The following is a 14,725-nucleotide window of genomic DNA, read 5'->3' as shown; positions in this document are numbered from 1 at the left end:
ACCCTTTCCATACCAAGAGCCCCTCCTCAGCTACAAGCAGCCCAACAAGTCTAAACAGTCCTTTGGCAGGCAGTGGCTTGGAAAGAAAAATTCAGCATACTTTTCTAGAAAGAAACCCAAGGCAGATGCTGAGCAGGAGAAGGAGGGGCCTAACTATGGCTACAGTTTAGCAAGGCAGGGTTCCAAGCTCCAGTTCCAACCCTGACATGAATTAGGAGTGCCCATGCTTTCAGGGAGCTGTCGGTGAACACCCAAGGTTGTCAGTGAAGGGCTCTAACAGGCTAACATGGTGCCAGCAGGTCGTGGCCTCCTCTTTCCGTTTTCCTTATTGATCCATTAGATTACATTCCTAAAGATAGCCACCAAAGTCCATTCGATTATTTGCCTACTTCCTTATGCCTAACTCCTTCCTGAGGCTGCCCTCTTTGGCTATTGACCCCCTGCAGTAACCTCTCCCTTCCTGGATTTCTCCACAGCCTCATCTTTTTTACCTTTAACTCAGTGTCACCTGGCTTGACTGTATTATTGTTTTGACAAGACTCAATTTGGTTACCTTAGTAGCTTCCTTATACTAATATTTTGAAAAAATATAAATGTGGTATTTACAGTTTGGAATATTTATCAGTAATTACTAATACTAATACTATCAGTATTAGTATTAGTAGTATTTTGAGATATGGTCTCACTATTTAACCTTGGCTGTCCTGGAACTCACTGTGAAGACCAGGCTGGCCTTGAACTCTCAGAGATATGCCTGCCTCTGCTACCCAAGAGCTGGGATTAAAGGCGTGTGCCACCACAGCAGGTTGTCTGAGGTCTTTGTTTCTTTGAGAAAGGTTTTCACTGGGCCTCCTACGTGGTGGGGTTGCAGATGCGTGTCATGATGTCTGGTTCAACTATGCTTATTTTAAAAGAAAGCCATTAGGCGGTAGAGATGACTCAGCCGGTTAAGGGGATCCCCAGGACCTACATGCTGAAAGGGGAGAAGTGACTTCCACAGGATGTCCTCTGACCTGCACAGGTATACCATGGTCTAGCTCCCCTACCCTACACAACCAAATAAATGAACAAATGTCAAAATAAACAAATGAAGGAAATCTAGCTGGGTATGGTGGCTCACAGCTGTGATCCCAGAATTTTAGAGGTTAAAGTGGAAGATGAACTTGAAGCCATCTGGGGTTCAAAAGAAAGAAATAGCTTTTTGAAATCAAAAGCAAGTAGCCAAACAGATTTCTTGACATCAACATTTAAAGCTAGCAATGCTACAAATAGACTCTAGGCTGCTGGGCATGATGGTGCATGCTTGTAGTATCAGCACTTTGGGAGGGCAGAGGCAGGAGATTGCCAGCTTGGGGTACAGAGTGAGGACCTTATTCCTCAAGGTCTCAAAAATTATAATCCAAAAAACTACAAACACAACAAAAAACAAAACAAGAAACAGTTCAAGCTGAGTGCCCACCAACCTTGTCTGTGAATACAACACATGGTCTTCCTGGTTAGAATGATATTCTACCATTGTGTTCAGACCGGGGAGGAAGCAGGAATAAACCCCAAAGATGTGTTAACAAGCCAGACACAAGAGGTTGGACATGAATCACCACACTTTTACAAAGCACAAACAGCAGTCCAAATCAGGAGTCAGAGAGCTAGACAGTAGAATGGAAGTCACCAGGGACCAGGAGAGTTGGAGTTGCTGCTTCATTGCCCAGAGTTTCCATTTGGGGGGACAGGGGATGGAAAAGTTCTAGAGACAGAGGTTGTGATGCTTCCAGAACACTATGAACATGCTCCATAATAAACTTATGTTGCATATTTTCACCATGATTTTACAAAAAAAAGCGCTGCCACCTGCCACCTAAACAAAATAGCACTATGGAAACAATGCCAGCTTCTCTATCCCTGTTTTAAAGTGGTGGCATCCCCCTAAAACCCCCAGCTCTCAGAGGAAGGCATGTTTGAGTCCAGCTGGACTACAAGCCAGACCTTGTCTCAAAACAGGGGAGAGAGAACTAGTGAGATGCCTCAGTGGGTAAAGGTACCTGTGGTCAAGCCTGAAGACCTGAGTTCAATCCCCAGCCCCCACACAGTGGAAGGAGAGAGCCAACTCTTGCAGAGTTGTCCTCTGACCGCCACATGTGCATATTGGCACATGCTCTGACTTCTTCCATACCATAACTAGAGAAATAAACAAAATGTAATTACATTTTTAAGAGGAGGGGGTAAGAGAAGAAGGAGGGAAAGGAATGAAAAAGACAAGAGAATGAGGAAGTGGAAGAAGAGGCAGAGAAAGAGCAGGGCAGGGAGGAGAACATCACCAGTCTTGTTAGGCACTGACAATGAGGTACAGACTTTCTCTTGACTAGGGAAAGAGGCTGAAGTCTGCTCCCTCTGTGAGAAGCTTCCTCAGCCACTGCCTCTTTGTGAGGCACCTTTGGTGTGCCTCAGGTCTCTGGGAGTCCCTTGCTCCTGACACATGCTGGCTGTTTTCCAAAGCACTCCTGCATACATGAGACAGATATCTGGGAATCTCTTGTGATTTGCCCATTTTTCAGAGGCGTGATGGAGAAGGGAAGCCACTTGTCAGCCAGGTTGACCAAAGGCAAGCCTGAGCATTAAACCCAGATGCTTCCCCTCCCTACAGCAACTCTTCTGATTGCCTGAGACTACCACAGGGCCTGGGCACACCATCCTCCAGTTAATTTCCAGAGTATATACAAGAGAAAATCTCTGTCTCCATCAGACCATCTTTGCTGTACTACCAGGCCTCTCTTTAACAGCCTGCTCAGAACCCATTAGCATTCATGGAAATCCACATCTGCTACCCAGGCAGCAGACAAGTTTCTCAGGAGATCTGGGTTAAAATCCTGACTCTCTCAACAGCTTGCTATATGGCCTTTGGCAAAACAATATCAAACATAAGCATTAATTAATAAGTGTTATTATATATCATTATAGGTTATTTGTATAAGTATGTATAAATTATTATATAGTACTTGATTATAAGTATAAAGTAACTTAATATATGTGAGTAGATTAACATGTCTTTAAAAACAACAACGAGAGACCACTTCCCCAGACTCAGTGTTCACAGATCACAAAGATAGCAAAGAGATAAATCAGTGTCTCTCCTTGGAAGTCACTAGAATCACCAGGGAGAGGTGGTTTAACCCAGGTTCACAGGCTCTGCTCTCAGGGAACATGGGTTGGACAGAAGCAGGCCTTGGTACCCCCAGGGCCTGTCTGAGACTTTAGGGGAGGGGCTTGGTACCCCAGAACAGGGCCTGAGAAGAGCTAGAAATCTTGAGTGGGGCTAGGGACCCTGTGGCCCTGGGACCTGTCATCAGCAGTCTCCCAGAAGATTTCCCAAGCTTGGGCTCCTGGGACCTCGGGTTCCGGTTCCGCATCTCTAAGGGCTCCTCCTCACCGACATTCTGAGCCTCCTGGAAAACAGGTTCTGCAGTCGGAAGGGGACGCTCTTTGGCTATACCAGACTACAGAGGAGGAAAACTCCATTTTCTTTAATCTGCCTGAGAAGTTTTGTTTATTTATTGGGAAACACAGATCTAAGACTGTGCTGGGAAGTGAGGAGCTCCAAGCGGTGATAGGAAGAGGGCCACACAGTGGGTGACTAGGTGCGCGAGGCCTGGGGTGGAGAAAGGAGCCGTGGAACTCTGTAGGAAGAGGGCACGTGCTTACGTCCCATTCAAAGCTAGGCTTAGTGGTTGCAGTTCTCACTGTTTGCCCCCCCTCCCTTCCCCCCCGAGAGAACTGTACCCACCCTCTCAGCAACTCTCCTAAAAGGATGTGGCAAAGTAAGACGGATGTCTTCACCTTGCCCCCCTCACCCTACGCTGTTTCTATGCCAAGTTCTCACAAGAAGGACCCTGTACCAAGTCTCCAGAATCAGAGGTGGTCTGTCTGCACAAGCAAAATAAAGGACCAGTGAAGGGCGGTCCCTGGGTGCTGTAGATGTCAAGGGCTCTAGTAGAGTGCACACCTGCCCCCTTCCTTCCCCCCTGCCCCCCGCCCCCCCCATCTGCCTCCCAGAGCGGCAAGACACTACTACAGGGGTGTCCCCGCCACCTACCCCACCAGGAGCTCTGGCCACTGGCGCGGGCTCTGGCCACTGGCGCGGGCTCTGGCTCTCACGTCCTGCGCGCAGTTGGTCCAGGATCCGAGAAGCCTCTCCACCTTCTGCACTCCCATCTGGCTCTTTCCAGCCAGGCTATCTGACTCTGTCTGACCTGGGGCAAACAGTTGCCACCAGCCTCAGAGCCTAGGATTCCCACCCTAATTTTAGCGGCTGCAAAGGGGACCTTGGAGTCACCTACTGGGCTCCTGCGCGCTGCCGCTGCAGGTCTCTTCTTGCGCTGCAGGTCTTTTTGCCCTCAGCTGCGTGGCTCCTAGGAGCTTGGGGCGGCAGTCTCTGGCAGTCACCTCACCTCCTGCTCTGTGGCCGCTTATTTTTCCCCTTTCACTTTCTATATGCACCTTCAGCGTTGGGCCAAAGGCAGAGCTAAGTAGGAACGCCCTCCCCCCTCCCCCGAAAGCGACACACACCACGTGCTTTCTCAAAAGCATCCACATGCAACCCAAGTTTGCTCAGATTGAGTGTTCCCAGAGGACCTGCCCCCGGGCAGAGCTCACTTAGACCAGCCCCTGCCCAGGAGGAGAGGGCTGCAGATTTGAGCCAGCCTGAGCTCCAAGGCAGATATTTGGTTTGCAGGCCACCTCAGCTACACCCTTGGTGGCCCTCAATTTCTCTCTAGCTCAGCCCAACCATAAAGATAGACAAGCTGATCCTTGAGGCATTTAGACCTGAGGTCCACTAGCAGAGCGCTCTTAGATCCTCTACTTTCCTAGGACACGCCTCCTTGGAGAGGTTACTTCCCTTCACCTAGATTTCCTCATCTGCGGAGCAGCTGAGAGACTGAGGCAAGCTTGCCTCTCTCTCTCTCTCCTACCCAGAACCTCCAGCTGCATGTCGCTGAGCTGGGACTCTTGTCACCATGATTTAGGTAGCACACTTCAGGGCAGTCTGAGAAAAGGGATTCCAACCCTTTGAACTGTACAATAACAGCAACATTACACTGTGGACTTCTGATGACAGTTACTACAGTGAACCAGATACTACGCTGAACTCTTTGATTCTCACCATTACCTACCACACAGACAATGAGCCCACTATCTGACGGCTGAGGAAAACTGAAACTCAGAGGTTAGCTATGGTTCAAAGGCACAGTGTAGAGGCAGCCGAGAGTGTAGCTAGGTGGTGAGCCCAGTGTGCTATCTTCAAAGCAGGTTCCACATCACACAGCCAGTCCTTACCATCTGTACCCACTTCTCAAAAACCACATGGCGGCTAGAGGGAGCAGAATCTGCCAGAAGCTCTGTGCTTCCTAGATACACCACAAGCTTGGTTATAGTTTGGGGGTGTCAAGGGTCCCACAGGCTGGGGTAGAGGTCTCCTATAGAGACATGCCTCAGTTTACCCAAGGATAGATCTGAGCATGAGCTGTAGCTCAAAGGTAGAGAGCTTGTCTGGCATGCACAAGGTTTAGGTTCAATCTCCTTAGGGAAGAGGAGAAGAAGGAATAAGAAGAGGAGAGGACACACTGGGTAACCCTGGAACCTTGGCAGGGCTGAGTGCTGCCAGCACAGCCCCTGAGTCTGAGTGCTGATAAAAGCCTTTTATCAGGCGCCTAGCCATCCCCACTGTCTCTCACGTGGAAAGACTACCCAATAGGTCCACCCCCGTGGGACACAGATCCTTTTTCTTACCTTCACCACTAAATCATAGCAGGGTCTTTGCCTGGCATGGTGGAACCAGCCAAGACCTTACTGTGCTCATGAAAGCTCTAGTCTTAACCATTTTCTCCAGCCCACTTTTTACCTTGCAACTCCGGCAGGTAAGGCCCAGAATGGCAAGGAACCAGGCAGCGCATGATGTGAAGGGCAGAGCAATGCAGCGTCTATGGTCCAGCTGTCTCTCCTGGTGTGCTAGACTTCTCCAAGAAGGTCCTCAGATGCCCAGGTGAGAAGTGGGCAGCCTCAGTCATTTCCCTCCCTATAGCACTTAGGAGCCTAGAGCCAACCAATCTCAGCTAGCATGCAAAGCAAGCAAGCAGGAGACCAACTGAAAAGTCTCCCATGGCAATGTAGCCTGAACAGTTCATATTCTGTGTTTGGATACTCTCTAATTTGCCCATGCTCCCTTAGCCACCCACAGCTTCTTATGTTAATTTCAGTTCCTTATTGTGGGCCAAATTGGGTGACCACAGAAGGCTCCATCTTGACTAGAGGCTCTGAAATGATGGTTACAATGGACCCACGCTGGAGCCAGCTACCATCTCTGCCTTCTTGTGTGAGACAGAGCCTGCATCAGATCCTCATGTATACCAAGAGAACAAAGGGCTGTTAGGGATGAGCTGACTTCTAGCTTCCGCTCACAGCGAACTGCTTTGTGTTTCTCTGGAAACACCATCATTTTTATTCTAAAACATTGAACTAAAAGCTTGAGTCAACACCCAGAGTGTTGACTCTAATACAGTAGCCTGAGAGCTAGCTGGGTCAGGGGGACTAGGCTGCAGTGATAAGCAACACTGACTCTCACAGCGAGACAGGGAGTACCGCTCCATTCTGCCTATCCTTCAGGTGACATCAGTAAGAAAGCGTTGGTCTGGGACTAATCTGTTTCTTTAATTTATTCATGGATTTTATGTAAATGAACGATCTGTCTTCATGTACATCAGAAGGGGGCACTAGATCTCACTGCAGGTGGTTGTGAGCCACCACGTGGTTGCTGGGAATTGAACTCAGGATCTCTGGAAGAGCAGCCAGCACTCTTGACCAAAGAGCCACACCCGAGCCCGGCTAATCTGTTTTTAATGCCTCTCTAACACAAGGCGTCCTTTTCCCAGAGATTGCAGCTGGCTGCCCATCGGGAAGCAGACTCTGGCTTAAATGTGAAAATATTGCTCTATTTTTCTTTAAAAATTACATACTGGGGCTGGGGCTCAACTGGCATGAGAGCCCTTGTCTAGCATGCATAGGGCCCTGGGTTTAACCCCAGCACCACACAAACTGGACGTGGCCATGCATATCTGTAATCCCAAAATTTAGGATGTGGAGGCAATAGAATCAAAACTATAAGGTTACCCTGAATGCTGTAGAGAATCGGAGGCCAACTTGACTACCTAAGGCCATGTCTGAAAACAGACAAGCAAGCAGCAAGCAGCACTGCTGTTGGGGCTCTTTTCCCTCCTCGTGGCAGGAAATAAAACTTTATTTGAAAAGGAGTTACAAGTGTGAGTGTGTTGGGAAAACATGTCAAGTAAATACTAGTGTGGGTGGCATACAAAAAAAAAGCGAGGACTGTGAGGGTGTCACCAAAGCGGATGAATTCTGGGAGCCAGCATGAGACAAAAGGTGGCATGGCTGTTTCTGGCAGGTGTGTGACTTTAGACCCATCAATTCCCATCTGAGAGCCTTTGTTTCCGTGTGTAAAAGATGTGCAGAAACTGTCTTTGTTTGTTGTCAGTTTTAAAGCCATTATCACTACTTGCCAAAGTCCCAAGAAGGAAGTAGACAGACAAATGACAAGTGCTAGGAGTCAATTTGAAATAGCCTTTGCTCAGCGGGGGAAACACAGCAGCAGAAATCTCCCTATGCCCCATCCCCATCGTCATGGCCAGGTTCCAAGGTCTGACACTCTGCTCTTCTGAGACGCATGGCAGAGTTCTTCCTGTCTGTAGGGGCAGCTAGTTCTGATGCCCCTCAACTGTTTCAGAGTCACATAAGCAAGGAGGGTCTGTGCTACAGTGGGGCTCAGCCTGAATACACCTGGCTGACCAACTCTTATGTGTGCTGTTACCTGGCCTCCCTACATTGTCTCTGACACCTGTAGATCTCAGACCCACGTGCCCCAAGAACAAAGTAGAAGCATGTGCACAATTGTGCGGATGACTTCCGAGCAGGACGGTGACAGGCACATTTGCTCAGCAAATGCCAGAGGCAGCTTATCAGCACCCAGAAGGATAATGCTGAAGATGCAGAGCTCGGACCCATCAGAGGGCAGTGGAGTTTGGGAACTATGAGAACTGGAACAGGACAGCTTAGACAGCGCATCATGGCCTCCCAGGGTGAGATGAATGGAGACAAGGAATGGGAAGGAGCATCAAGCTAACGCTGAATGTTCTTTTCCTTAAAGCGCCTCTTTTGGAGCTGGAGAGATGCTCTATTGGCAAAGTGTTTGGAGTGTTTGCTATGCAATCATGAGGACCTGAGCTCATATCTTAGCACCCATGCTAAAAACTGGCATGGCACCCTGAACCTGTAATCTGCTGGCCTTAGTCTTGAACAGTCAGTGAGTTCCAAGTTTAGTGAGAGACTTTGTCTCAAAACAAAAGGTAAAATGTGATCGACGAAGACACCAAGGATGATCTCTAGTCTCTATACATAAACATACACATGTATATGCACATACAGCTCCCCCAAAATGTACAGATGTACAAGCATGTACATGTGTGTTTTCCCAAAACACACACACACACACACACACACACACACTTGTGGAATTGTCTGAATGAATGGATGACAGTTAGTATTTTAGTGATCAAGGCTGGCTTGAGTCCCAAGCGGATAAAGATGGTCCCTTAGCATGCTGTAAGTGCCTTGCATTATGGTTGTTGGTAAAGCACATAATTCCCAGTGGGAGCTACATAAGTGATTAAGGAGGAGAAGATAAGAAAAAGAAACAAAAATGGAGGATAAGTTAATAGATAGGATAAAGGTGGCATTTTGCAAATTAGGAAATTAGGTACATGAGAATGCAACCTCTAGATGGATGGGTATGTAAATGGATTCACTGGCAAGAAGGTTATATCGCTAAGTTGCTATATATACACAGACGAGTGAATAGGCAAATAGAGAAATGAATTTGGTAAGTCAATGTGGGTTATAAATGGATTAATTGAGAAGCAGATTGGAGTGTGTGTGTGTGTGTGTGTGTGTGAAGTAGGTGCTGGAGAGAGATGTGAAGTGGCCAGGAGATGACTAGAAGAAAGCATGGATGATAAGTATGGCTCCAGGGTAGCCACTCAAGGCAATAGTAACAGAATCAGAAATAGTCCTTGGCTGGGTCAGGTGCCAAGTTCCGAGGCAAGAGGATACAGAGCAGGCTGGCTGGGAAAATTCTCTGGGAAATACTAATTTCCGGTATAGGCAGTTCTCCTTTAGTGGCTCCTGGGAGTGAAAGGACCACAGATTAACAGCTGGGAGGCCGGCCAAGTAGAAAAGCTGAGTCCTTCTTGAAGCTTAACCCCTGTCAGGAGGCTGGGAGCAGGCAGGAGCTGGGATGGATACCTGGGAGAGGGAGGAGTCTGGAGGAAGAGGAAGCTGGGCTCTATAGTCCCCTAGTCCTAACCTCCAAATGGGGAAGGAAGCTGGCGGGGATGTCCCTTTCCAGTAACTCAGGCAGCATCCTAGAAAGATCCTTTATGCTGGGGTTCCCAGAACAGAATCCACATGAAGAAAACAGAGTGTAGTAATACAGTACTCAGAACAGAGAACAGTGCAATAGAAAATAGCCCAGGAGCCTGCAAGGGATGTCCTGCATCCCAGAGGAAAGAGATGGAAAGACTAGCTAGCTCCTCCACAAACCTGGGGCTGGAGCTACCTCAGACCTCACACCAGACCATGGTCACCTAAGACACCAGCTTGGTGCCTCTGAGTCACAAGCATCTTCCTGCTGCTAAGAATGTGCCTGTCTCACATCTGATGCTGTCCCCAAACCCACAGAACAGTGGCTCCAGGGCTGCTAGTGCCTCTGTTTTACAGCTAGTGCTTCTTCATCAGGACCCTTCCCAGCTCTCATTCCCCTGGCCGATGACTGCCTTTCTGGGGCTGTCATCTATGCCTGGCTGATTTCTATCTACTTTGAGTTCTCACTGAGCCCATTGAGTCCCCTCAGGATGTGACTGTGAGCTCCAGACTCCCTGGAGCTGTCTGGGCCTGTGTGCATACAGGCTGCCCTATGAAGATCAGAGCCAACCCCAGGAAGTTACCAACTTGTATAAGCACAAAACTATTAGAGTCTTAGTCCAGTTTCTTCATACAAAGAAGATACTGCCATAACAGAAACCTTCAAAGATACGTGCCTCAGGAAGAACACCACATCTAGCCCTAACACTTAATTGCTTACAATTTTTATTTCCTTGACCAAGAAAATTTTCCCTTAGTCCTATATGGTTAAAAGCAAAACATGCATAGGTCAAAAATGTTCAGATGAAAATTTAACATGTTTTGTTTATTATGTGGCAGGAGGAATTTCCTTTTTGGTCTAGTCTGACAAACAGGATAGACATCGGAAGTAGAAGACAGAGAACAGGACAGAAGCCTACCACAGAGGGCCTCTGAAAGACTCCACCCAGCAGGGTATTGAAGCAGATGCTGAGACTCATAGCCAAACTTTGCCTACATGTATAGGGAACCTTATGGAATAAGGGGGAGATAGAAAGACCCAGAGGGGACAAGAGCTCCACAAGGAGTGCCGAAACTATTGGCCCAGGGGGTCCTGCAGAGATGGATGAATCAACCAAGGACCGTGCATGGAGAGGACTTAGACCCCCTGCTCAGATGTAGCCCATGGGCAGCTCAGTATCCATGTAGGTTCCCTAGTAAGGGGAGCAATGGCAGTCACTGGCATGAACTTGGTTGCCTGCTCTTTAATTACCCCCTACACATACACAGGGAGGTGGCCTTACTAGGCCACAGAGAAGGAGGATCCAGACAGTCCTGATAAGACCTGATAGGCTAGGGTCAGATAGTAGGGGAGAGACATAGGGGGGAAGAAGAAAGGAGGGTGGCACCAGGAGGAGGTGAGGGAGGGGTTTGGGATACAAAGTGAATAAATTGTAATAAATAATAATAATAAATTAGTAAAACAGAATAAAAATTCTCTAAAAAAGGAAAAATTTAAATGTACTTCAAATACATGTTAATAATTTTATGTCCATACAAATTGATAATTTGCTGATGTGTCTGTATAATATTTTGTATTCCACTAAAAGTCCAATCTACTTCTTTTTTTGGTACTTTGTGAATCTACATGTTGGCCATTTGAGACATTTGTGTCTGTGTGGAGCTTCTTCACAAACAATAAACAACATACACAAATAAATTATATAGATGATAAAAATGTCAGTCTGGGCAAAGGGCATGTGTGTGTGTGTGTGTGCGCACGCAAGTGTGAGTGGGGGGGTATATGTGTGGTGTATTGGCACATGTATGCAGCAGACACAGAGGCCATGGAAAGACATCAGGTGACCTGCTCTCACCTCACTCCCCTGAGTCAGTCTCTCACTGAACCTGTCACTGTGGTGACAGCCAGAAAGCCCCACAGATCCTCCTGTCTGCCCTTTCAGCACCAGGTAATGGCAGGCAGGCAGGTAGGGATTTTTTTTTTTTTACTTGGGGTGTCCAGGGATAACTGATGATAACTGATATTTGAAGCAAGAGTTAAAAGACATTTCAAGAGATTGGCCAAGAGGATACCCAGGGAAGAGTACCCCAGGCAGAGGAGAGGACCTGCAAAGGTCCTGAGGCAGCCGTGAGCAGGTATCTGGGGGACACTGAGGGCAATGGGAGGATGCAGTGGACAGCAGCCTGGGATGAGCCAGGGAGATGATGAGAGCCAGAATGTGGCAGGCCTTGTGGGCTGTTGAGCATCTAGATTCAGTATTTCCTCCAAGTGACACAGGGAGGCATGAGGAGGACTCCAGAGTCTCATGGAGCTCAGACCACTCCTGAGCAAGTACAAAACCTACACGAACGGGTCCGTTGTTGGATTCAGCTGATTCTCTTCATTTCCAAGTCTCATACTTTCCTTCCCAGTGGGGCCTCCCTCCCCCATTCTCCATCTCTGTCTGCTGTGCGTGTGTGTAAGGGTCAAGCCCCAGGCTGGGGCAGAGCTGGCCTGGAGGGCAGGCAGAGGGAGCAGGCACTACGCCCCTCTGTCTACCAGCCTCTGATAATCACACCCTGAACCTACTTCCACTTTCTGAAGTCACGTGAGAGCCAAAAGAAAATATTACGCCCCCGAGGGAGGAAATGAAGTTTAAAAAAAAAAAAAACCAGGAACTGTTATACTCAGAACAAAGAGGGGACGGCAGGGGCTGAGATATGGGCAGCAGCCATGGAGGGAGCTGCCCCTGGTGGCTGTCTGAAGAAAGAGGAAGGCTCTCACTGCTTCCTCAGGTGGACAGCTGCCCCAGGTAGAACCACACTGACTGCTTGCACCTTGATGGGAACCCAGCGGGATGATAGGGACTAAAGGGTCCCCACTGTGTCCGTGTTAGGAGAGAGAGAGAGAGAACGAAAGCTGTATTCAGGAAAGAAAAGATACCACCAGCCTGGGAGTTTATACACAAGAGCAGCTAACCCCAACTGATATAATTAATGCATATGTATTAACAGAAACATGGAAGGGTCCAGCATCGTCCAGTGCATGGTCATCAGAAACACTGAACAGCTCCCAGCCCTGCCCGACTGAGGAGACAGCTTGTCTGCCTTCTAAACTGGTCTCTGCCAATTTCTGCCCTGAGGCTTCTAGCTAGTCCCTGCTTTGTGCAGTAGATGAGGGGCAAATGCTTTTGGAGGGCTGCGATGGATGGGAGAGCTAGGCTGCGGCATGTGGAGCTGTGGTCCAGCTGTGCCTGTTCACTGCAAAGACTCTACAGGGACCAATTGCAGGTATTGTAGCTAATGTTTTCAAGTTGGAAACATGATGGTACCTGGAGGCTGGAATCTGTGACCCTGATCCTAACACCAGAACAACACACATAGAAGACAGAACAATCTCTGTCTTCAGCGATTCCTGAGGAGGAAGCCGGATATACTGGAGGAGTGTAGGATGGGAGCAGGGACAGCCAGCAACGGCTTCTCTCCTGACTTAAGGGGCAGAAGCAGACCAGGATGGAGCTCAGTGATACAGCACATGCTTGCCACACACAAAGCCCTGGGTTCCATCCTCAGCATGAGAGGAAGTGAACAAAACAACACATTCAATTGTTAGCTGTCCCCTTACAACCAAAACACTAGGACAGTGAGATGGCCCAGTGGGTAAAGGTGCTGACTACCTGAGTTCAACCCCTGGAATCCACACGGAAGGAGAGAACCACGTCCCACAAGTCATCCTCTGACTTCCACACGTATGCCACGACTCCGGCACACAGAAATAAATGTAATTTTAAAAAGACACTTGTTTTCTCTCTTTGTGGGCTGATTCTCTTTCTCTATGTCTCTGTCTCTGCCTCCTGCTACCTTGTCATTCTTTTTCCTCCAGTTTTCTTTTATTTCCTCTTTCCTTCCCTTTTCCCTCATGGTCCATCTGGCCACCTCTGGCTTTCTTTTTCTCTATCTCTTTGTCAGTCTCTCTCTCTCTCTCTCTCTCTCTCTCTCACCACACACACACATGCAGATGTATGTACACAAACAGTTATACACACACATGCATTGCCATCTGATCTCCAGCTCTTTAGGCCCTCATTTCCACGACTCCCCTTTTCTCTACATTTTATTTTATTTTTTGAGACAAGGTGTCATGTAGCCCAGGCTGTTCTCACTATGCAGCCAAGGATAAGCTTGAATTTGTAATTGTCCTGATTCTGTCTCCCAAGTGCTGAGATTACAGAAGTTCACTATTACTTCCCATTTAAGCAATGCTGGGATCAAACCTAGTGCTTTGTGTCCACTAGAAAAGCACTGTGCGAACTCAACTACATTCCCAGAGACAGTTTCTCTATTTTTGACCTAATTATACCTCTTTCTGTCTCCCCACTAGATGGTGTGTCTGTTGGAATCAGGTGTCCCTCAGGCCTCTGTGCACCTTGGAGCCCATTGTTGATGGAGCTTAGGCATGGACCAAGCAGGCAGTCAGCAGTATGCCCCGAGGATGCTCTGCTCAGTGTGGGAAGTGTGCTGCATGCTCGCAGCACCCAGACACCAGGTTTTCTGAGAGCTCAGCCTGCATCCTGTACATGGATGTTCCTTTCAGAAAGGAGAGAACAACTTAAGGCTGGCTACATGTCATTGCTCTTGATGCAAAGCGATGCCTGCTTACCTGCATGGTCCCAGTAGCTGGTGTCTCTCTCTACCACTGGAGCCTGTAGCCTGCTGCAGACCCAGCTCAAGAAAGCTGAGTCTAAGTCCCCTTTCTCCAGCAGAGTCAGGGAAATCTTCCTGGCCAGAGCCTCACCATCAGGCTCATGGAGCAGAGCACAGTGGTATTCCCGTGAGAGCAGCTCTTCTTCCAGCAGGCCATCCAGGAGGGCCTGCACCTGCCTGGGCTGCTGGCTGGAGAGTAGTGTTCGCACCTGGGCCAGGATGGCCTGGAAGTGGTTCATGGCGGTGTTCTGAGGCAGGCCAGCTGCCTGGAGTCTCCTCTCACCCAGCCTTGCAGCATCCAAAACATGAAGTGAGAACCAGGATGAAGGAACCTCTGCGTCAGAGCAGCCTATTCCTTCTTAGGAATGTTTCCTCATTCGTGTGTAGGCCAGGCTGCCCGATGAACGAAATGGGTTCGGGGTGGTTCAGATAGCAATAAGAGTAAGGGAATTTCTGCTTTCCTTTCTATCTTTAAAAATATTTTTTTCTTTTTTTAAAAGTAGAGAAGAAGCACTCCAAAGGGTGGGGAAAGACTATTTCACATGGGCAGTTAATTTCTCTG

The 14,725-nt window shown here is 48.3% G+C and overlaps 1 protein-coding gene across 7 annotated transcripts in view; it reads right to left on the bottom strand.

Annotated features, from left to right (window-relative positions):
• Ciita (class II major histocompatibility complex transactivator) overlaps positions 1 to 14,447 on the bottom strand; it is a 49,502-nt gene extending 35,055 nt beyond the window's left edge. For 4 of the 7 annotated variants that reach the window (XM_021648406.2, XM_060364169.1, XM_021648407.2 and 1 more), the window contains exon 1: positions 14,120 to 14,447. In XM_021648406.2, the coding sequence (XP_021504081.1) occupies positions 14,120 to 14,402 (283 nt within the window). In that variant the 5' untranslated portion in view covers positions 14,403 to 14,447. Of the gene's footprint in view, positions 1 to 4,087; positions 4,276 to 5,893; positions 6,039 to 14,119 lie in introns of those variants that run through there. The other 3 variants (XM_060364167.1, XM_060364170.1, XM_060364171.1) reach the window with 3 other exon arrangements.
• Positions 14,448 to 14,725: the final 278 nt, after the last annotated feature.

This window comes from Meriones unguiculatus, chromosome 11, assembly GCF_030254825.1.
Source record: "Meriones unguiculatus strain TT.TT164.6M chromosome 11, Bangor_MerUng_6.1, whole genome shotgun sequence".
In the NCBI taxonomy this organism is placed as follows: domain Eukaryota; kingdom Metazoa; phylum Chordata; class Mammalia; order Rodentia; family Muridae; genus Meriones; species Meriones unguiculatus.
This window is presented reverse-complemented; position numbering and strand designations above follow the sequence as displayed.